The sequence below is a fragment of the Notothenia rossii genome (genome assembly GCF_949606895.1).
Source record: "Notothenia rossii genome assembly, chromosome: 8".
Classification (NCBI taxonomy): Eukaryota; Metazoa; Chordata; class Actinopteri; order Perciformes; family Nototheniidae; genus Notothenia; species Notothenia rossii.
Genome location: NC_136906.1, coordinates 15,985,676 through 16,007,532, shown reverse-complemented (window position 1 = coordinate 16,007,532; position 21,857 = coordinate 15,985,676). Strand labels below are relative to the sequence as shown.

General features: G+C 39.5%; 3 protein-coding genes across 12 annotated transcripts in view; 1 reads left to right on the top strand and 2 right to left on the bottom strand.

Annotated features, from left to right (window-relative positions):
• Positions 1-850: 850 nt before the first annotated feature.
• On the bottom strand, positions 851-8,797 carry ccp110 (centriolar coiled-coil protein 110). Of its 3 annotated transcripts, none has more exons than XM_079642611.1 (14): positions 8,650-8,797; positions 7,719-7,929; positions 6,928-7,056; positions 5,011-6,214; positions 4,761-4,882; positions 4,391-4,568; positions 4,005-4,114; positions 3,786-3,902; positions 3,314-3,415; positions 3,117-3,233; positions 2,580-2,653; positions 2,423-2,488; positions 2,283-2,342; positions 851-2,101 (listed from the first exon to the last, which is right to left on the bottom strand). In XM_079642611.1, exons 2-14 carry the CDS (start codon positions 7,881-7,883, stop codon positions 2,026-2,028), a joined length of 2,520 nt encoding a protein of 839 aa, XP_079498737.1. In that variant the 5' UTR covers positions 7,884-7,929; positions 8,650-8,797; the 3' UTR covers positions 851-2,025. The 3 variants fall into 3 exon arrangements, with proteins under 3 accessions (XP_079498737.1, XP_079498738.1, XP_079498739.1); XM_079642612.1 differs by having other exon boundaries at positions 851-2,098; XM_079642613.1 differs by having other exon boundaries at positions 2,061-2,157.
• A 583-nt stretch (positions 8,798-9,380) lies between these two features.
• Positions 9,381-10,367, bottom strand: LOC307017252 (uncharacterized protein). Its single transcript, XM_079646808.1, has 5 exons — positions 10,232-10,367; positions 10,106-10,141; positions 9,821-9,973; positions 9,625-9,743; positions 9,381-9,534 (listed from the first exon to the last, which is right to left on the bottom strand). The coding sequence occupies exons 1-5, from the start codon at positions 10,299-10,301 to the stop codon at positions 9,412-9,414; spliced, it is 501 nt and encodes a 166-aa protein (XP_079502934.1). The 5' UTR covers positions 10,302-10,367; the 3' UTR covers positions 9,381-9,411.
• Positions 10,368-11,199: 832 nt separating this feature from the next.
• The window catches only part of sun1b (Sad1 and UNC84 domain containing 1b), a 29,251-nt gene continuing 18,593 nt past the window's right edge, over positions 11,200-21,857 (top strand). For 3 of the 8 annotated variants that reach the window (XM_079645893.1, XM_079645892.1, XM_079645890.1), the window contains exons 1-2: positions 16,742-16,871; positions 17,305-17,402. In XM_079645893.1, the coding sequence (XP_079502019.1) occupies positions 16,860-16,871; positions 17,305-17,402 (110 nt within the window). In that variant the 5' untranslated portion in view covers positions 16,742-16,859. Of the gene's footprint in view, positions 11,360-11,557; positions 11,698-14,488; positions 14,787-16,741; positions 16,872-17,304; positions 17,403-21,857 lie in introns of those variants that run through there. The other 5 variants (XM_079645891.1, XM_079645898.1, XM_079645894.1 and 2 more) reach the window with 5 other exon arrangements.

Here is a 21,857-nt window from a genome sequence, read left to right as displayed (position 1 = left end):
ATTGTTCATGTTCTTGTTAAAGGATCTTTCTGCTTTAGGTTTTCAATAACATATATTTATATTGTCAGATAAACAAATATTTTTCCATCTGCTCTTCCTACCAAACCGGTTCAGTACTAGGTTGCGGCTTTTTAAATGTATAATGAGTAGTAATGCAATCATGCTTTTTAATATCACCAACGTGCTACTTACTTATTGGACCCAAAGCTTACCACTTTTAGTTATTTTTGTTTATTTCTGTTTTCTGAAGCAGCAAAGCCACTCTATAAACATACTCATATTTATTTGAAACATGAAATTTGACATCCTTACTTAACTTACTCCAGTATTGAATGTTCTTTACAATAACAACAGTAACGTTAAATATAAAAGTTGAATCAGAGACAGAAAGAACAATACCAGGCATCACACACAAATAATGTTGCATTGAAACACTGTTCACAAAGTGGCTGATCTGGCACGCCTTAATGTTAGTTTCTCAGTTTGCATTATTGTTTCAGAAGTGTGTCTGTTTCAGGTTTGCAATGGTGGTAGTTTTAAACAATTTGTCCACACTGAAATAACAATTTCGACACACAAGTGGCTTTCAAAAACACAACAAAATGAAGGATTCCTCATATATTCCCTAACCCTGCTTTTGTATGGCGTAAGGAACTGATGAGGCCTTCTTCATATGATCTAAAGATGTGTGCCAGGATTTTTGAAAGATTTGTGTCAGCAAATGTCTTAAAGTCATACTGCTTGAGATACATAGGAACAACTTTTCAGGTTACCTCTTGACACTGGCACTAGGTGTAGTAAACCTTGGATTCAGGATGATTACAATGGATTAAAATATGGTCTTCTGAGCAAAAAATAAATGTTATAAATCTCCCTCACCATGTTTTTTTTTTTACCTTAAACGTAGGCCAGATTATAACAAAAAATGATCTTAAACATATATTGATGTATATGTATGTGTTAAAGGACTTAAACAAAATGCCATTGTATCAAGAGCAGCAAAGCATCATGAGACCTTTATCCGCCATGTACTCCCCTGCTGCTTCAGTCAGTGTAAATATCTAGAGCCTAGAGGATTTCAATTCAGAATTTATTCTGGTCATCAAAAACACTATTTGGAATAAAATAACAAAAATAAATGTGTCTTTAAAAAAAAAAGACAGAGTACAGCAATATCAGCAAACAACATCAACATACATAAGTCAATTTGGTATCTATAAGTAAACAAGTGGGTGTAATAATGCTTTTACATGAGGTTGAATTATGTGTGCACATAAATATTATTTTATAAATATGCTTAAGCAGTGGAGAATAATGGAGAACTTTACAGCATTAACTATACATTGGACAGGGGCATTCATTTTGTTTTACTCTGTGTCTGCTGTGCATTTCCTGTTGTGTGAAGCTACATTAATGTAACAGAGCCAGTGTGTAAACAAATATATTTAGATTAAAATGTGGGTAATGATATCAGCCAAATGTTGAAACCCGCTGAAATGTCTCACAGTACTGTTAACTCAGCATCATTTAATAAAAGAGCTACAAGCCCAAAACACTTTTTCTTATGCTAACTACTTTCATTATGACACTGATAATCAAAATTTCAGCTATAATCACAACATGTTTATGAACAAAAATTGTAAAAAAATATGCATGCTAAACGTCACAGATAGCAAAGGCATAGTTCTTAGGCACAGATAGAAATGTGGATCTCTGACCATCCTCTAGCTTGCATTAAAGTACAGATAGTTATTTACAATGTGCCCACCTTTTCAATAAATAATCCACACACAGTATCAAGCTAAGTTTCAGTTTTGTGGATAACAATCAATTGTTGGCAAAGTATTTCAACAAGCTAAACAGTCAAAAACAAAGGCATCTAATGATGTATATCAGTGAGCTTAAGTGTGGTAGTGAATACAATCTTTTGAATTTCAGAAGGTTTAGCAGCGCAACCAGTGGTTTAAGGTTTCTAGTTAAAGACTAACAATTCAAGCTCACAGTTCAGGGAAGTTGAGTGACCAGTTAACCCAGAGAGTGCTGCTTCTTCAGGCTATCTGAGCGCCTCACTCTCTCTCCTGGGGTCTTTCTGTACCAGCTCCTGAGAAGAAACAGCCACCGTCATCTTATGCTGACTTCAAAGTCAGTAGGTCAATGCTGTAATCAACACATTTATGAACACTCTTTCCTTTAGCGAGAGGTGATTCAAATAATAATAATAGAATAATAGTTAATAAAAAGAAAGACACTTTGCAATTATGGCGAAATACGTTAAAACTCACCCCTGGCGATTCAGTTGGCCTGCAACAGGAGAATTTTGGCCTTGGCTTGGCTTCAGGACTCTGGCAGAAAATTATGTTATTAGAGAACTAAACACAGAAAATAAAAGTAAAACACAGAACCAGAGAATATATACAAGCACCTGTTAGTAGTGGGGCTCTTTGGCCTCTGCTGCATCTTCCTAGCCTGGGCTGGGGATTCACTAACCCTGCAGGAGAAGCACATACTTGCAATAGAAACACCAGATCTTATTATGGGATCACCGCAATGTAAGACCATGTGCCTTGATTCCATCTTACCTCTTTTTCCTGTCCAGAGACCTCTGTGTGGCAGCAGACAGAACCGCTCTATCCTTGGGACACTTGGCTTTCTCCTGCAGGTTGGACACAAGACAGTAAAGAACAAAAAGTAAAAAACAGAAGTACTGACAATAGCATGTTATAAGGTAGCTACAGAATAATGTAACTTTGTTAATTTGGTAATCATTGGTACATAATGCTGTATGGTGTTGCTTTGTAAATACTTAACATTATTATCTTAAAAGTATAACCAGTTATCAGCAGATAGACCAATTATAATCAATGACTAATGAAACATTATGAACCATGTATACAGGACAATAGAAGCCATGACTGATTTATACTTAAACATATGCAAACAAAATGCTTCAGAGTATTTCAAGTACAATACAAACTCAAGCTTCAAGTTCCTTCTGAGAGTGGAAAGATGTACTTTACTTTTAGGTCTTCGTTTGAACGAGAATTCACAAATGTCACCTTTTTGATTATATAAGGCGATATAATGTGATTTATTACAGGACGATGTTTCCAGGTTACCATGTCTCGCAGCTTCCTCTCTGCTCGGAGCTCTCTGTCCTGCTGCAGCAACGCTAACCGATCCCCGAGAGGGATTTCGAAGAAGATGTCATGGATGTCATAAAGGGCTGCACGTAGCTGAAGGACAAAAGATGCATGAATAAACACAAAGAATGATCGCCATCTGCTGTTTATAGACTGTTAGTAGACCTTCATACCTGGGCTCTAACTCTCTCCTGCAGCGAGCGATCTTGTGCTGAGCAGGGGCCTTTCTTCTGATGAGCTTCAGTCTGGAATGAACGGATGAACTCTTGTGTATCCTAAGCAAACATATAAACAGGAAACATGTATAAACATATGAGGATTCTTTCTTTCTTTTTTTATAAATTCCTGCATAATATAACAATTTTTAATACTGAACAGCTCTTTGACTTTTCATTTGGATTTAATGTCATTTGTGATATTCTTATTGTTTTTCCTTTTTATATATTTACATTCCTTGTTCACATTTTTGACTTATCATACTTTTTACAACAGTTTTATAATATTTCTACTAAGCAAATTCCCTGTATGTAAGAACCTACTTGGCATTAACCAAATTCAGAGTCGGATTATTTAACAAACCCCCACATTGGTGTTTTCGATTGATTGTGCACATTTTTTTGCGTGTGTTTTTGTGTGTATCATCACCATGATGGTCTGGCACAAGTGTTTGATCTTCTCAGTTTTGAGCAATCTGCGAGTGAGGAAGCCGCGAATGATTGCGCCAATTCGACAGAACGCTCTCTGCTGCTCTGCTGACAGAACCTGGAGAACAAGACAAGGAGGCAAGAAGATAGAAAAGTGAGGAAAGGGTAAAAATAACCAAGTGCAAGCCACACACCCTCTTATTTACTTGGGCTTACCCACCAGACTTAGCCTTGCACGAGGTTTGCTACCTGCCCATGTAGACCCCCACAGATAGACAGGAGACTGGAGAGAGGGAGAGGATAAACTGGAACCTACGGGGCTGGAAAAACCTGATAAAGAAATATATTAATAGAAAGAAACATGTACTTTACACACAATTTATCTTGATTAGATGGGAAATTAAGAGTTTTCCTGTTCAGTAAAAAACTGTAATACTCAATTGAGCCTAAATGTAGCTCAAAAAGGGGGAAGATGAAAAAGAACATCAGGCACACTTTCTCCAAATTTAATGAACAACAAAAACCCTCCTCTCTAAGTATGCAATCTGTTGATCTCACTGTATTACAAACTCCAACACAGTATAAGTAAACAGTGGGGAGTGGTACCTATACTGTGTCCAGGTGATCGCTCAGATGGTGTGTGGGCAGGGCTTAGTCCGGGACATGAGGGGCTCTCAATAGGACGGCTGTCACTCACAGATCTACAGTTCCACCCACAAGCCTCCCCACTCAAAGGCCGCACACAGCCCTGCTCCATTAGTCTTTTCTCTGTCTCCTCAAGTTCCTAAACACATGTGGATAAAATACACAAACACACACGCTTCAGTAATGTAAACAAATAAACTCACACCTTTGTATTGCAACTAAACCATATAACAATTCAAGCCCATATGTTATCACTGATAAAATACTGCACATTTTGTGTACTGTATCTACTTCAGTTTAGACTTGATGTTGTGTGATTCCATGTGCTGACCAGACAGAGGCGCTGTTGCTCTTTCTCCTGCTCAGCCAGGAGGAGAGACATCTGCAAGGCATGCTCCTCCTCCAGACGCCTCTGCATGTCCTCCAGAGCCTGTGCTCGCCTCTGGGTCTCCTCTGTTGATGTGCACAAATAAATATACGTCAAAAATTTCATCTTTTACATTTTCAAACCATTATCATTTACCTTTATTTGCACTGGTAAAAATAGTGTAAATATCTGGAATTGATCAAGGGAGACTCACCTGTCTTGCTGGTCTGTGCCTCAGCTGCATTTCTGAGGACGGTTGGTGTGATTCTCCCATTGTTTGTGTCCTGAGGGTCAGCAGCCTCCATCCTGTGTGTGCCATGAGCCAAGTCAGAAGTGATGCAGGGCCTTGGCAAACAAAGTGAGGGATTATCTACCTCAAACGACCGGTTTAAAGGGGCTGTAGGGGTGCGCCCACTCGCAGCCCTCCATGTGACTCCAGCCATGAAGCGAGGAACCCTCTCCTGGCTGTGGCCTATGTGCTCCACAACAGAGTGTTTGCTATGCAGCTGGCTGTCAAAGGTGTGGCAGCGCCGGCGAAATCCTGCTGCAAGATGGTCACGGTGCCCATTCGGGCTTAACCCTAAGGCACTAACGGGACTACAGATATCTGGGCTGGTACCACAGTGGCTGGGTCGACTATTGCCACTGCTTACACCAGCACTGCTGTCACTCCCCACTGAGCCCCAGTGATCGGGGGACTTTATAGCCTCTGAGAGAGTTTCTCCCCAATCTGCCATGCCAGCACCTTCCCCTGACCTCCTCGAGCTGCAGGGGACAAGGTCTGCCGGGCTGATTGGAAATGAAATGTGTATGTTCCCTGTAGAAACTGGACGTGGCCGGCGTCTCTGTGCACGGGGACTAATGCTGGACTCTGGACTGTGGAGCCGAGCATACCGGTCATTTAGACTAGGTGAGAGACAACCAGTCTGTTGGGGACTGGCGTCGTACAGATATTGATGCTGGATTTGGGTCCGAGGCGGGCCAGTAGGGCTGTGGTGCAGACTGAATCCAAACTCAACGCCTGTGTTCCCCACGGGACTGCAGCTCTTATTCTCCTTGTCAGAGACAGTCTCCAGCAGAGGGGTCCCAGTGACTGTGGCGACAACTTCTGAACCCTGCTGACACTGCTCTCTCTTCACATACTCCCTTGATCTCTTAAGAAGGCTGTCCAAACTAATGTCCTCCTCCTCTTCTTCATCTTCATCCTCACTGTTCTCTTCCCTCTCAACCATCACTTTCTCCACTGACTTGTAGCCATTGACGATGGGGGTCTCAGAGCTTGGTTGATCCCTTGTTTGAAGCCCAAACCCAGGGTCTCTGGGAAGTCCAGCAGAGTCAGTGATCAGGGTGTAGCCACTCTCCTTCGCAGATTTAGAAACTGGCGGCTTTTCATCATCTATACTCGATTCTCCATGTGCCTGTGCAGAGATAAACATTAATGATGACAAATCATCAAATAGTTGTGGAAATTAAAAGCGACAAAAAATAATGACTGATGGAGTTATTTGCCCAAAACTTAACATCGGTGTAAAGCAGTTGATTTATCAATACATATAAACAATTAAAAGTAAAACAAGATATCCTATCCAGTGTTACACTAAATGTCAGGTGGCTAAACTGAAATAGTCACTTGTCATGTATGTCAGCAAAATAGAATTTAATTTACCTAATTACTAAACTAAACTAAGTTAATATTGGTTTCAAGTAGGAATGACCCAACATTTCAAAACAGGAGCTGATAGAAAACATTGCTTTGGATGTTGAGTTCACAAAAACGGGCCATAATAATAAGGTAAAAATAGCACAGCCTACCAGAGACAGTGCTAAGTCAGACAACCTGTATTCAAGTCTGCCCATGTCACAAGAGATTCTGGGACAGACTGTAGTTAAACATTAGTGATAATTGAGGGATTGACACATAGACCTATTCAACACATACTTTAGATTTGTAGATATGAGTGTTTATAAATTAAACACAGTGCCAAAATCTATGCTATATGAGTTTTATAACAATGTGGATGTGTACTAATGTGGTAGATATTTGGATTTTGCTATTTTATTTCACCTATCCAGTACACACTTAAAGTTTGTATTTATTTCACAAAACATATGACCATTCCATGTTACTGACCCGAGGTTGTTCCAGTATGTCCTGAACTCTGGCCATGAGGTTCTTCCTCAGCTTGTTCTGCCTGTCAACCTCCAGCTGGACCGCTCTCTGTCTGTGGTCACACATCTCACTGCGCTGATCTGCACTCAACTAGAAAAACAAAATACACACACAACAACATTTTAAGAAACCCAAGCATTAACATAGTTTAGTAAGGAACTGATCATTAAAAAAGGCTCCCAGTACACAATGAATTCCATGATGTTTGTTTGTGACCTACTTTCTGTTATTCTTGATAACACAATCAATCCTCTACTATAAATGTTTGTTTCTCCTTTGCTTTAGTGAAAGCAAAATCTTCAACTAAACATCCCATAACTGGCCTCTCTATCAGGTGGCTATTGCTGACAAATAGTGTTGTCAGCAGTAACAAGCAGATGTATTCTCCTGACCAACATCAAACCGCCTTGGTGTTCCTCGTCATTCGCTATCTCCTCTCTTTTGCCCCTGCTAAGTGCTGATATAATCGGAACTAGTAAGCCCACATACTTCACATATACTGTACTATGTAAGTCTCAAAAAGACATGTGTTTGGACCTTAATCAGCTTTAATCTAATTTAAACCATGTGATTAAAGTTCTCTGGGCACATTTGTTTTTTTTATGCCAGAAATGTGCATTGCAAATGCACTAAAAACCTCAATAAGCTATGGTTTCTGTTAACTTTTCATACTGAAACTAAATAAACGGTGATTTAGCTACATCTTGTTTTGGCTCAAGATACATTCTCATGACTGTTCATCACTTCCCTACCAGAGGCGAAAGAACAGCTCTTCCATGGAAGCGGATGAGAGAGAAAGCCTTTGGGGACCATAGTGGCTCACATGTCGTCTTCTTGAATTTCCCCTCTTCCTGCAGTATGGCCAAACTCCGCAGACAGAATTCTTCATAGCTTTCCATCTCTGGAAACCCACACATACACACTCTGAATGTGAAACACACACCATGTAGCCTCGTCACCCAGCTGTAAAATGAGATGGAGAGTGTGTTAGATGGACATTCACAACTCAGTGAATGAATGTGGGAGCAGCACTGGGTGTGGGTCACTAGATTAAATCATATGTGGAGAGCAGTACAAACAAACAGGCTTAAACAAAAGAGGGTCTGTCTGACCTCAATGGTTTTATCACACTCATCACATTCCTGCCATTCCTTTCTATCAGACCTTGCTGGTGAGTGACTTCCATTCCCGTGTCTCATGCAAATGCATGTGGAATCGTGTCTAATCAATACAGCTTCTATTTCTGAAATGCCTGTCAGCAAAGGGATAGTGAGGACCATTTCACAGACAAATCACAGCTGTTGTGATTAAATTACAACTACATTTAAATGGGAACTGCTTTGCAATTAGTGTTGTTTACTCCATATGTATATCTCTATTAAACTGACCATCCCTCCATTAGACTTTCATCCAATCCTTACGATTCTGACAGTAACCATAGTGGATATTGCGGTTAGTGATTTATTAACACATAGTAACAGCGCAGTAGAGATCGTGGGAATGGGTTTCTTTTTGTACCCAGCGGAAGCTTGATACCGGCAGTTTCGAAGGTTAAATCAATAAAATACTCGGTTAATCGGCACCTTTCTGAAGCCCTGCATAGCCTACCTTGTAGTCCAGATGTGCCCTGACAGAATGACGTTAACGTTACACCCGTGCCTTTGCTCGTTACCGCTGTCTTACCTTAAAATGGACAAACAGATATCTCCTCTCTTTGTTAGAAGTGGACACGCTCTTTTGTCGCAGGGGAATCAACAAAGAGTGGATACATCATGAACATGTTTCTCCTTGAATCTCGGGTTGCCCATCATCATCATGTTCTACTCTTCCGGGCTCCAACAGCGCCTCCTAGCAACAGAGCGTCGGCCACGTTCCAATACTAACTGCTATTATTAACCATTTCATGGCAGAGGTGGAATAATTACTTAGGTCTTGTTCTTGAGTAATAGTAGAAATACCACAGTCCAGGAATACTCTGGTACAAGTAAAAGTCCTGCATTCAAAATTGTACTCAAGTAAACAAATATTAGCATCAAAATATATTTAAAGTATCAAAAGTACTCATTATGCAGATTGGCCCATTTCAGAGTATATCACATGTTACAATTATTGATGAATTCATGTGTTTATCAAAGCTGGTAAAGGTGCAGCTAGTTTTAGTTACTTTGTGTACTGCAGGATAGCTTGTGGATTTACTCCAGGTGTAACTAAAGTCTTATTTAAGTGTTGATTATATCTGTGCCCTACTTAATAAAAAATAAAAAATGGTCATTCTGAAGCCATTTTTATTCTTTATCTTGCTGAAAGATCACGCAATGCCAGGTAAAAAATACAGCCCAGGACAACATTTTTAAATGATCTCTTTATTAAACTGACACTGAAAAACAAGTACAATGGCAACAAGCCATCACACATTCAGAAGAAGCAAAAATGTCTTTGCTGTTTTCACAACTCATCGCTTGAGTGCATGGGTGAACCTGAATGTACAGGTTGAGCAATGCGCACATGTTCCTTGTTGTCCAAGAGTAGAGCTTCGATGTCACTTTCGAAAGAGGTGGTTTTGGAACTCTGTCACAAAAGTTAAACAATATTAGTTCTAATAAGAGCAATTCAGTCTAATTTAATGGGGATTATTGTTTCACAACCAAACAGCCTTACCTCAAAAGACTGCCGCTTTACCCCTATGCATGCCTTGGACTGCTCATAACACAGGACTATATCCAGACGAGTTGGTTCTTTATTCATCAAAGCTACATGGAACTGGTCGTAATGAGATTCTGGAAAGAGATTTTAAAAAATGATTAAGTACTGGGTAAAGAATATGCAAATACATTGTTTTCTTTCCTGGTCTTACCTAACAAGTGCTTGCAGGAGGAAATCATTTTTTCCTGAGAGACGAGGTCATGTTTCAAGGTCTGTAGTTTCTCACATACACCTCCATTGAGGAGGTTCTCAACTACTGTCTGTCTGCTCTCAGAGGGGGCTCCTTTTATGGCATCATCAATCTCTGTAAGGCAATATGCATACGCTTTTATTATCTCTTAAAGACAGCAGTCAAAACATAGGTGACAATTCAGGGTTTTTCCATTTTAAACGACAATATTTCTCTCCAAGACAAACTGAATAGCTATCCGCTTACCTTGTGCTGTTGTGAGGCAACTCTCACAATAGGCGTCTGTTGGAAAGAAAACAGTCAACATAAACTAAGACTAGACTACACATATAAACACTGAAGAAAACAACAGATAAAGTGTGATGTGCTCACAGCGGTCCAAGTCTTTAGGCTTCACAGGAAGAAGGTTGCAAATAAACATTAGAAAAATGAAGATCCTCATTGTTAGCCAGTGAACAAACACGCACAACAGCTAGGAAAGAAATGTCAACTGCATTGAGGCTAAATCATCTTTCCTTTCACATAATGGAGTCATGTGATCTCAAGGACAATAGGCTCACATCTCCTTCATTCCACAGATGACAGGTGTCCAGTTTTTCAGGTTTTCTGTAATTGCTAACAGATTGAGTTGTTCTACAGTCTTTGAAAAGGGGGCTTTAAGTACTGTGAACTCATAATATACATTTGACTACTGTGGCCCACTTTAGGATTCACATTACAAGAGAAATTAAAGTTACATTTTGTCTAGATTTGTAGAATGGGTGTAAAGAATGAGCATACATAACAAATATGTTTTAAATGAGCTGAAATACTAAAGAGATTAAAGTGCAAAATCAGAAAGTAGGGATGTAGTTGAATAACTGACAAATAAAGATTGTAAATGTATTGCTAAGACTTTGTTTTTGCCCCAAGATATTCTTCACTGCTATACAGAGATAAGAAACAACAGTGATTATATTGAGTTTTTACTTGGTTAATCATGCTCCTCTTTTTATTTTGTGTAACCATACACACCACAAGTCTGAATCAATATTAGTCTATTTATATAGTAAATTCGTTTGCTTGGTTTCAGAGGAGAGATGTATGGAAACCATTTCATATATTGTTTTCTTGTAATCATTTGTATTTAGTTTTTATTATGTATATTTGTATTGATATTGATAATGATATTTCGCCGTTCTAATAATAGTAGTAGCTTCAGTAGTAGTTGTTGTTTTGGTGAGTGGCCAGTAGGTGATGCTGTTTTATAACGAACGCCAGTTTCAGTGCGTTTTGACCAGGTTTTGACAGATCCCAAATATGGTCACGTTTACCATATAAGGAGTGACGCACGTGACGCTCGTGTGGTCTCAACGGAAAATATGACTGTGTGCGGGAAAGGCGAACGTTAGAATAATGACTTACATTCAGGGGAGTTCATTATAAACTTCTAGAGAAACTTCAACCTTAACTAACTTCAGGAATAATACATTCTACAGTCCGAAGCGTCAGCTTCAACCTGTGAGTAGTTTTAACTTCTGTATTGATAATAATTATGTAAATTAATTTCACATGTGCTGTCCTGAACTGTCAAGAGAGGCTAGCAAAACATCCAATCTGAAATATCCTGATAGCATCCTAACGTGTTGTCTCTGAATGCAGCACTTTGGGGGACATGCTCTGTATTTTCGTGGAAAGTTTGAATGTGAATAGGTTTCACAGGAAGCCCACAAGGAAGCCAAGAGACTGACTCGCCTTTGCATTTTCCTGACCAGTGCAGGAGCAGGGAAGTGAGTTAGGCTAAACTGGTAACTGATTCTGAACAGTTTCTTTGGACAAACCTTCAAACTAGAATTATGGTAAGGAGTATTCAATTGTCTGGCAACAAATCTAATTTTAACTTACATCTTACTTGCCTGGGGGTGGCTATTTATTCGAACTTGACATGAGCAAAGTAAGAGCACCAATACGGAGCAAAGGGCTTCACTTATAGACTTACCGCCATACTTTGCTGTTTGTTGAACAGCAACCTGGTCTTAAAATAAGTAGGTTTTGTTAGTCAGTGATAATCATTTGCAAGATGTTTACCCTGGTCCGAGGCTGTTCCAGACACACAGAGGATTTTAATCATGACTTGAAAAAAATAATACAACAAATACTGTGAGTTGTGGGAAGTGACTAACTAGTATTTTGAGGTAGTCTGCTTTGATTTGCATTTCCTTTTGTATTTCATACTTTTCATTGGAGTCCATTGCATTCATAGTAACAGTTGTGGCTACTATTTAGACGCAAGTTATATAAAATACAGACAGTATTTTGTGGTTTAGGTTCCCAGCCTTTTTGTCTTGGCAACCCTTTCAAGAAAGCAGTGTAGTTGTGGCCTCTTTCATTTTTCAGATGACTTTGAATTGTGAGCAGTACAAACAATGGGACACTTTCCTGCAAAACTTTCCCAATGGTTTCATGTAAATGACTGATGAGGCACCGAAGATAAGCTATTTCAGTATTTCACAGAGAAAAGTCCATAGGTTTTGGTATCAGGACCCTTTTATTGTTATTTCCTCTCCCATTAATCATCTGACAAGAGTGATCTTATGACCTCTCTCTTTTTCACAGAAGACCTTTCGTTGTGTCACACTAGGAAAAGCACATTTGTTAATAACATTAAGGAGGTGTCCGAGTCCTTGTGGTGTGCACGCTTGCTCAATATCATAGGACACATAGCTTGTCGATGAATCCATATTAACAATGTTCTAATAATGATATGCAAGTCAAGGGCAGTTTGCTGTTATAGTGTGTATTTGTAGTAGTAGGACTTAAATGCTTTAGTATTACTTAAAGTAAGAGTATTTTACTTCTTTGTTGTTGTATTGTTGGAGTTTATGATCTGAATACTTTTTCAACCATGGCTGGTTGATCTGAAAAGCACTTGCACGAGGCATATTAAATGAGAAGGTTTTGATAGAGGTCTTATCTAAGCTGAATCAGGGTCTGAACAATCTTGTTGTTTAATCTTTGGCAGAAGGATAGCCCGCCTTCTGCAAGGTCTCAGATTGCATCCAAAGTCCATCCAAAGGTGCTGTAGAAACTGCTGTCCAGCAGATGGCGCCTTGTCCAACCTCCTCATCAGTTATTCTAGTCAAATGTATTTGACTTGACTTCAAATTGTGTTCTCAATGATTTCTGTATATATCTTTGTGGAAAATGTCCTGCTTCAACTGCAGGGAGGTCAGTAAAAGTCCTGCATTTGAAAACTTTAAAGTACACAACTATTTCAAGCTGAATTCCACTTAATGAAAAAGTAAGGGTTATGATTTATTTGTGTTACTTTACACATGATGTGATTATAGTTTGTACACATAAGTTATTGTTGCATGCAGCAGGATAAAAGAATATGATGTCAGGAGCCTTGTTGTTAGTTTATTCTAGAACAGTTACAACTTTATCATTCTCGTTCTTTTAGAAAGAATAATTTTCCCTTTTAGAAATATTAAAGTAACTTCTTCCTCTTCTACTTATTTTTCTTATTATTATTATTATTATTATTACTAGTAGTAGTACTAGTACTAGTACTAGAATACTAATAGTACTACACTCCTTGCAGAGAAGGTATAATCACATACAACTAAACACATGTGACGTTATGTAGTTGTGTGTGTGTGTGTGTTCAAAATTAGTTGAAGCTTGTTTTTGGACTCAGTTTTCCCTCTCTTTTGATGGAAAATACATTTTCAGCATGGGGTGTGTTCTGCTTTATATCGGCAGTGTTTTCTTTTATTGAGATAATTTCATAATGACTTAACTTATAGAAGGAACATTGTCATTTCTTCTTTCTTTCAGATGTAATTCATTGGTCAAGTCAATGTTGCAATAACCTTTTCCTCTTACTTCAGTCCAAGGTTAGTTGTTGCCAGTGTGTTTCAGTGCTCAATAATACACCAGACACGGTCTTAGCTAGGCTTTGCTCTCATTTTGTTCTGATCAGTTGTATTATTGTTTAGGAAAATAGGAGGACATTGAAACTTGTACATGGCCACATTGCATGACAGATTCAAACTCAAAGTAGGAATTGTTTACATACTTTTCAGAGGGGTTTTTAGGGGTAGGAGATTTGACCTCATGACCTCAGGATTTAAAAATCGCAGACTCTATTCCTGCAATTAAATGGGGCAGAAATTCGGCCACATTTAATTCCTATATTCTGTGGCAGAATATAGCAATTCCCATCTTTAACCTATCACTTGTTTACATGATGATTGAGAGCAATATCGAACACTAGAATGGTATTAATAACAACAATAATTAAGGTATTATGAGCATTTAAAAACATTTTCAAATGTTGTGTCAACCAAGTATGTAGGCTACATATACCAGATAATAACTATGATAACATAACTGGATACATTATTAGTAGTACGTTCATGATGTCAGAAATGTGATGAGTTAAAGGTTGTGTTGGTGGCAGTTGGAAACAGGGGCTTTGTGTATAGGTTGAAATGTCCTCCATGGACTCAATGTCAGAGACAATACAGTGCTATGGCTCTCAGTGCAGGGAGCTCCAGCTGCTGTCCGGTGCATGCCGTTGAACCAGGGCTGCTGTCCTCCAATAGATTTAAAGTGTGCGCCTGTCCGACAATAGAGGGCCGGGAGTGGGAGGATCAGCTCGGCAGCGATCCTTATGGCTTTGTTACGCCAGGGAAGCCATTTTGGAAATCTGCTTGTTGTGCACTAGCATAACACTCTCAAGCTACTAGCAAACTTTTGCGGTTTTTTTACCACAAAAATAACGTTAAGGATCTGTGTGCCGCAGTCATTTAGCCTTAACCTTTGGGTGAGCGTGTCGGGATGCGGGCAGAAGTTTGCGCATCCTCCGCGATAGTACTGCGTGGATCCTTTCCCTTTGGATTACGCTTTTAAATAAAAAGATACATGGACTCTAACCAGGCGGGCAAGTTGACATGCTACTATTAAAACATCCTAACGTTTCAACAATTGATGTTGTGAATGTGTCATTTCGTTTTATGCAGATTTATTCTGTTTTTGCTGAGCTCCTTTACCCAACTAACGCAATCTCAGGCCTTATTTTCATGGCTAATTTTATAAATCTGCGACATTACCTGACATTATATGTTTTATCCTTCTTTAATAATGCGTGGTTTTACGGAGAAATGGTAGAATATCCTGTATGATAATATATGAGTAACCAAGTGCTTTCGAGAGTGACGGTGTTGTCTAAATACACTGCTTCTAATTTTAGCACTGGGCAATGTAAGAATGTAACGGCTTATATGTCATTTTGCTGGACCCTATGTCCAGTTATTAATACACTGAATGTCTTTAAACGACACCGGTCTGGAGCACTGTTTTGACAGAAGCTGCACTAGTCACAATACTGTATTTCTTCCTCTTTTGTCGCAGGTGTTTTGCGTAAAGGAGCCAGCAAAACAAACGTGTGATGATACATTCAGTGTGTGGAAAAGTGTCACTGTGTAGCATGTTTAGACTGGAGTGTGTTTGTGGGATAAACGCATGCTGCTTGTTGAACCTGTCTCCTGAATTATGAGCTCAAGGATTAAATTATCTAATCGTTCTAATAGGAATCACTCATATGCTGAAAAAAAACAAAAAACCCTCTTTATTAAGAACTCCAGCCTTACACCATACTCTCCCCTACTCTCAGTTCTGTATATATAACACAGTTAGTACATGTACGTGGCTTTTAGTTAGCCCACATTCAGTGGTGGCATCATGATTCATTCCCCCAGTGCAGTCACTATAAACTAATCCTGGCGGAGTTAAAGTGGCTTTTCGGATATTTCTTTTACCGTGTATCCGTCTTTTTGGCTTGGTGACTTGGAAGTGGATTTGACCCATCGTTAAGATTATGTGTTGAGATTTTGGTTTCGGATTTTTGGAAAAAGCCATCTGTTTTATTTGCTTCTCCGTTTTTGCATCACCAGAAGTTTAAGTAAGAGTTAAACTTGCACAGTTATTGTATTTATTTGGTGTAATGTAGAGCAATATTAGGGTCAACTCGGCAAGTCTAAACAAAGTGTTCCCCTTTCTGAAAGCCTCAACTGAGCGTCAAGATTCTGTCCAACTCTAACCCCTAGTTACAAGTTTATTAGGTACAAAACTAATGAAGTCCAACACAAGAGTTCATTATGAGTAATATCGTATTCTGTTTTAGTTTAAATTATTTTAGAGAGCTGTTTATTAAACTCATAGTTTTTTTTTTATTGCATTAAACTGCTGCCTATCTTGGCCAGGACTCTTTTGCAAGACAGATTTTTTTTTTATCTCATTGAGACTTTCCTGTCTAAAGGTAAAGAAAATACAGAGGTGTTTCTCACATTTAGCCCAGTGGTCACCAAACATTTTGGAATAAAACACGTTTATTTAGGAATAAATTGAGGCCAATTTCTGTCTGAGATCAGTATCTGCATTTTCTCTCAAGATATCTTTCCACACTGAGCTTCTTCTCACTTGGGTTTTGTCTAAATAAGTTAACTCAAAGATAAGTTGACCCACATTTGTGTATCAGAAGAACTTTGAAGTGCCAGCCTAAAAAAAGTACTCAAATCAGCCCCTCATTATAACAGTAACAACACAATCTATATAACTCATAATGTTAAGGAAAGCAGGATTAATTACAGGATTGGTTGTTTCAGACTCGATTAGTCTCTGCTGTACCTAATGAACTAGCAGCTGAGTGTATTATAGTACAAGTTTCCCTATTGGAAGCTCAACCCTCAGAGCAGTCGTTTCCCGCCCATTGCCTAAAACTCTGCCCCACCCCTTGCTGTTTCACTTGGTTTCATAATACTGCTCTCTCTGTGCGCAGAGCTTACAAGCAGTCACTAGGAGTAGCTGTCCTGGTGAGGAGTCTTTTGATTACAACAGGAGTCAGGAGCGTCATTCTCTGTGTCCTGTCACCACCAGCCATTTCCGTCAGTTGCCGACCGGAGGAGAAGAGACAAGTCATTCATTACAGCTCCGTCAACAAGAAGCCACCGCCAACATGCAGGAAGAGGTCGGCCAACTCTAGTCCACTTTCAATACCACAGTTGTGTTGTTTTGTTCCTGAGGAAGAGGAATGTCCAGCAGCTCTCATTAGGGCCGGCTGTGCTTTCTGACGGTTGTAGAGTGTAGCAGTAACCGCTTGTTGTCTTTTCTTTGAAGGCCGCCCAGTGAATAGCGCTAGAATAGATTTGGGAAGAGGTGGGGAATTGACCAGTGCTGTGTTGATTTCAGTGGGAAGACGCAGTTCCTAATCTGTTTTTAAAAATACATTTACAGTGGGAGAACTTGAGCTCATTAGCACAACTAACTTTACAAGAGACAGGTTTAACAAGGCAATGAGTTTCGTGAGTGTGTGTATGGTGGTTACTTTGGGCTTGTTATCCTCCTCCAACATGTCAGCTTTGGCTTAAAGAGTCCTGTTCCTTGCACCCTGATTCTTGCAGTTTAAACAAAGAAGAATGAACATGGATTTTTCTCAACTGCACACATATACACCGCCACAGTGTGCTCCAGAGAACACCGGCTATACCTACTCTCTCAGGTGAGACCTCAGCGCTGTGCTGCAATACACAGTCAGCCCTTTGGTATTTCAGTTACACCCTGCCTGTCATTTGTCAATCTGTACAGAGAATAATGAATCTGATTTGTCCTTGAAACCCTACTGTTGAATTTTAAATCAAGCTATTGAAAGCTATTGAACGTGTAGTGTGTTCCATTCCATTTTCTCTGGTCTCGATTCGAATATACTATTAAGCGCTGTCAGCCTTAATGCTACTATAATTACAGTTGTCAGTGTACTCATGTCATATGTCAAACTAACACACTGAAAGGTCTATGCTGCCAACATATTCCAGAGGTGGTTTTACATTCTCTGCTGGTGCTAGTTTTTAGACGAAAAACCTGTTATAAATAGTTCTTTAGGATCCTATCAAGCCATGCTTTCCAGTTTGTTCCAAAACAGGGAACAACCATGTCTTTTTTCTTGATAACTGAGCTTCAGTTTTTTCCTTTTTTTTCTTAAAACAAAAAATTCCTCTGGTTTTGATGACTCAGCCCCGTGATTCAGTTGCCCCGAGTGTTTATTATGCTGCTCACACAGAGCATGCACCCTATTTACCTCAACAGACTTTTACTACACCTCTAACATTTTTCACTTTTTGGGTCTCAACAAACTCTCGTCTCCAATGATGCTCCTCATCCATGCGTTGTTTCTGGAGCTATTCATCACACCTCATAACGAAGGTGTAGTCGACACACGACTAGAAAAGTCTGTGCATGTGGAGGAATGTCTTTCACATGTTCTCTCAGAGCAGAGAGGGTGTGTGGGTCAGGGAATTAAATATCACCTTCCCTCATGCTTAACTACCTTTCTGACTTTAAAAATGAGTTATTGGATGACTTTTAGGAATAGACTTAGGAGTGTCTTGTAAACAAGGCGAGTTTGAACAGAGAACCCTCTTCTCCTTGAAGTTGTGTTTTGAAGACCCAGAGCAGTTCAGGTTGCTGTCGCTTTAAGCTGTAATTATATTAATGATTGTATTATCTATGTTCAAATTGTAAGCAGCTCTGGTATGTTTGAATAGGTTTATGCACACTGGCAATTTTCCTGTTGGGTGTTTTCATGTTGAAATGTGAAATAGCTTGTCTGCTGAGGTACCATGGCACAAGGGGCAAAACAAATTACACCCAAACCATTAACTTCCTCAGAATGTCGGGGCTTCTTCATGTACACACGGTGCATTCCAGCAATGTAATAAAATAAACAAGCCTTTCGAGTGGACTGAGCCAAAGCAAGATGAATGTACAAAAGCTAGCTTGACAAACCCGCTGGAATCCACCAGGTAGACTAAAAGGCTGGAACAAGCTTATCGTGTTCCTTTGAATGCAGTCAGCTGAGAAGCTATTAATGAACCCCGGCCACAACCCGTGGCCTTGATCCCAGGATTACACTAATAGTTTATGCTTCTTGACTAGATGAGAGATCTGTGGATGTAATAAGCCTGTGTTTACTGCTGCTGAGCCGAATGATGGATTCTCTGCACTTAATGAAATGTGAATCAGCTAACTTAAAATATGGTGATGTCTTTGTCTCAGTCTCGAAGTACACAGCAGAATATCTTGACATTAAATGTTTTTGCTTGCTTGTTTAAAGTTCAGAGATATGAATCAATCAGAGGGTCTGACAGCTGATTGTGTTCAGAGAATAGAGCATATCTGTATCTGCCAGTGAATACAAGAGAGCAGTGACGAGACGGACAGAGTCAGGTGACAGAAACCGTTGGCCCATCTGTTGCCAAAACTCAAAAGGACTGCGACAAGTGTTGTGCCATTGAATGGTCCAGGAGAAAGAGTGAAAGGAGGCCGGGCCAACAGGGTTTCCCCAAACACACCAGGGAGAGACCATTACAACTTGGACCAGCAACATTTTTGTGATTGAATAATATCATGCATACAAGAAGGAAAACACTTTTAGATTTATAATCCAACAGACATTTTATAAGTGAACTGGGATATTCGTGTGCTCGCTTAAATTCCTTAAAATTGTTTTCAGTATTCTGTTAACTGGACTGATTTAGTGATTTCAGCCATAGAGACTACTGGTATGATGTTGTTTTCATATCTGAGTCATATTGAAGTTCCATGCGGTGCATTAAGGGATTCAAAAGAAACGGGCAATGTCTTGAATCTTCAATCCCCGTCTTTTCAAAATGCCGATAAAATAAGCATGCCTTTAATATTTTAAGCAAACTCAAAAATTGCACGTTTTAATAATTTTATTATAGGTAACTTATCTGATGTAATCCATCCTATCGGAAAATAGTATTGTACAGCTTTTTGATTTGCAAATAAAATATGTAATATGTAGAAAATAAAACAAATAATGAAAGAGGACGGAGAGATGTTCTAGAATAGACACTATAAATTGAATGTATGAGTGACTTTATTATTTCTGATATGTTACACCGTTATTTGCCAAAGGTGGTCTACAAATTGGAGAAGCATGGCATCACTAAAGGGCCTTAATATTTAATAATGTTGAAAGTGGGTCAGTGGGGCTGGGGTCTCTGGCTGTAGTATTTCCCCCCGACACACGATAGCTGAACTGTGACAGTAGTACGCAGCAGGAGTGACTGGTTATCTGATGCTGTGAGTGGCTGTCTGGGAACAGCAGCAGATACCAAATGTAAAATATTTTTAAAAATCTATGACGAATGAGACGTAGGCTACGTACCAACTTCCAATTCTTACAAAGATATGTTGAATGCAAACAGAAATACCGCCTGAAAATGCAGATAGATTTTAGAGGAAGTATCTTTTAGGATAAATCTTAGCTGGCATGAGATGCAGTTGGTGCTTTAATATTTCTACGTGCATGTTGTCACACTCTGCCTGTAACAGGCGCTGTGCATGCTGCTCACACAGTTGTTCTGACATCTGGTCTGAGTGTATATCAGTTCATGCACGACTGGGCAAGTGTCAAGCAAATGACAGCAGCTGGTGTCAGCCTGCCCTGTGGTTGTGTTGGTCAAACCCACAACATCAGACCTTTTGATGGCTCCAAGCCGGCTACAGTCAAGGTTGCAGGCATTATGTTTTAGGGTTGTCCTTCCATACGTGTCCGTCAGTCCTGTTCATGTAAATGCAACACCTGGAATGAACTGTCACTACTCTGATAAACAGATCCCTGGAATTTTTAAATACAAACATGTCTCCTTGCTTGCATAAAACACATGTGGAGGTATTTTCTGCTTCACAATCAACCAGGCCAAGAGATAACGTTGATGTTGCATTGAGTAACTGTTGGAATCTCTTCATGTCCAGTCTCTGCTACGGACCGGTCTTTGATGAGCCAGGGAAATGTTTAAAGTGGTCTCCATCGCAACCACGGCAACATGAGACGCCACACTGTAGTGCAATGGAGGGGGAGAGAGAGGACACAAGTGAAGTGTTTTCTGTGGGAGGGAAAGTGAGGGTGGGCTGGAACGATCCTAATCACAGTGCTAAATCCTTCCCACCCAGAGATAGTTGGACAGACATTTGAAGGCACTATGCTTGTTCCCAGACTCCCAGTTCCTGGCCTCTGGTAAATATAGGCCTCAGCACCTCAGGGGGAAAAACCTTCTGTAACGGTTTGATGAAACGGGAAGGCAAAGAGTTTGCTACAGTGCTCTGATTTGGTACTTTCCCCAGTATTCTCAGTGCAGTATAATTTCAGTAAACACAGCGTGGCCCCACAGGGAGTTATGGAGGAGATATACATTTGTACATATATACATATACAAATAGTTGACAAAGTACTATACTTAAGCCAAATTACAGCATTCAAAAGGACATGATTTGATGAGAAGATCTGATGTTTGATTCAACGCTGTTCACATTTGCAATAATACACATGTTGTTGCTTAAATATTGTAATCTGTTGCCAAGTAGGACAAGTATCTCTGAGTAGTCTCACCCAGTGCACTCCACACACTGATGCTAACTAGTTTTATCCGCAACTTTGAGTTGCAGTTTATCCTACTAAAGACTTTCATTGGCAACAACACGCCCCCTTGTCTTTTAAAAAAAATTGTTTTGCTGTGTTCTTTCGCACGAGGGTTCATGCTTTCCTTACCACACGTAAATTCAGATTAACGACACACATGGTTTCTATTTCTCGAAGTTATGCGTGTGTGGTAACCAGTGTTTTTTTGTTCAGGGTTTATTTGTGCAAGTCTGTTAGCATTTGAGCTCAACTTTCATCCAATTGCTGCAGATAATAAGATATTTTTCTTTGCTGGTTATTAGCATATTGGCCATCTTATTTTGTTTTCATTTTGAAGGTGTTTTGTTCGTTGAGTCTTGGTTAGACAAAACATGACATCACATTGGATCTTAGGAAACTGTCTTCAGACATCTTACTATATGAACCAAACAGGCCATCAATTAATTGACCTAATACCTAGAAAATAATTTGCATATTAAAAGTTAGTTACAGCTCTAAAAATATCCAAAC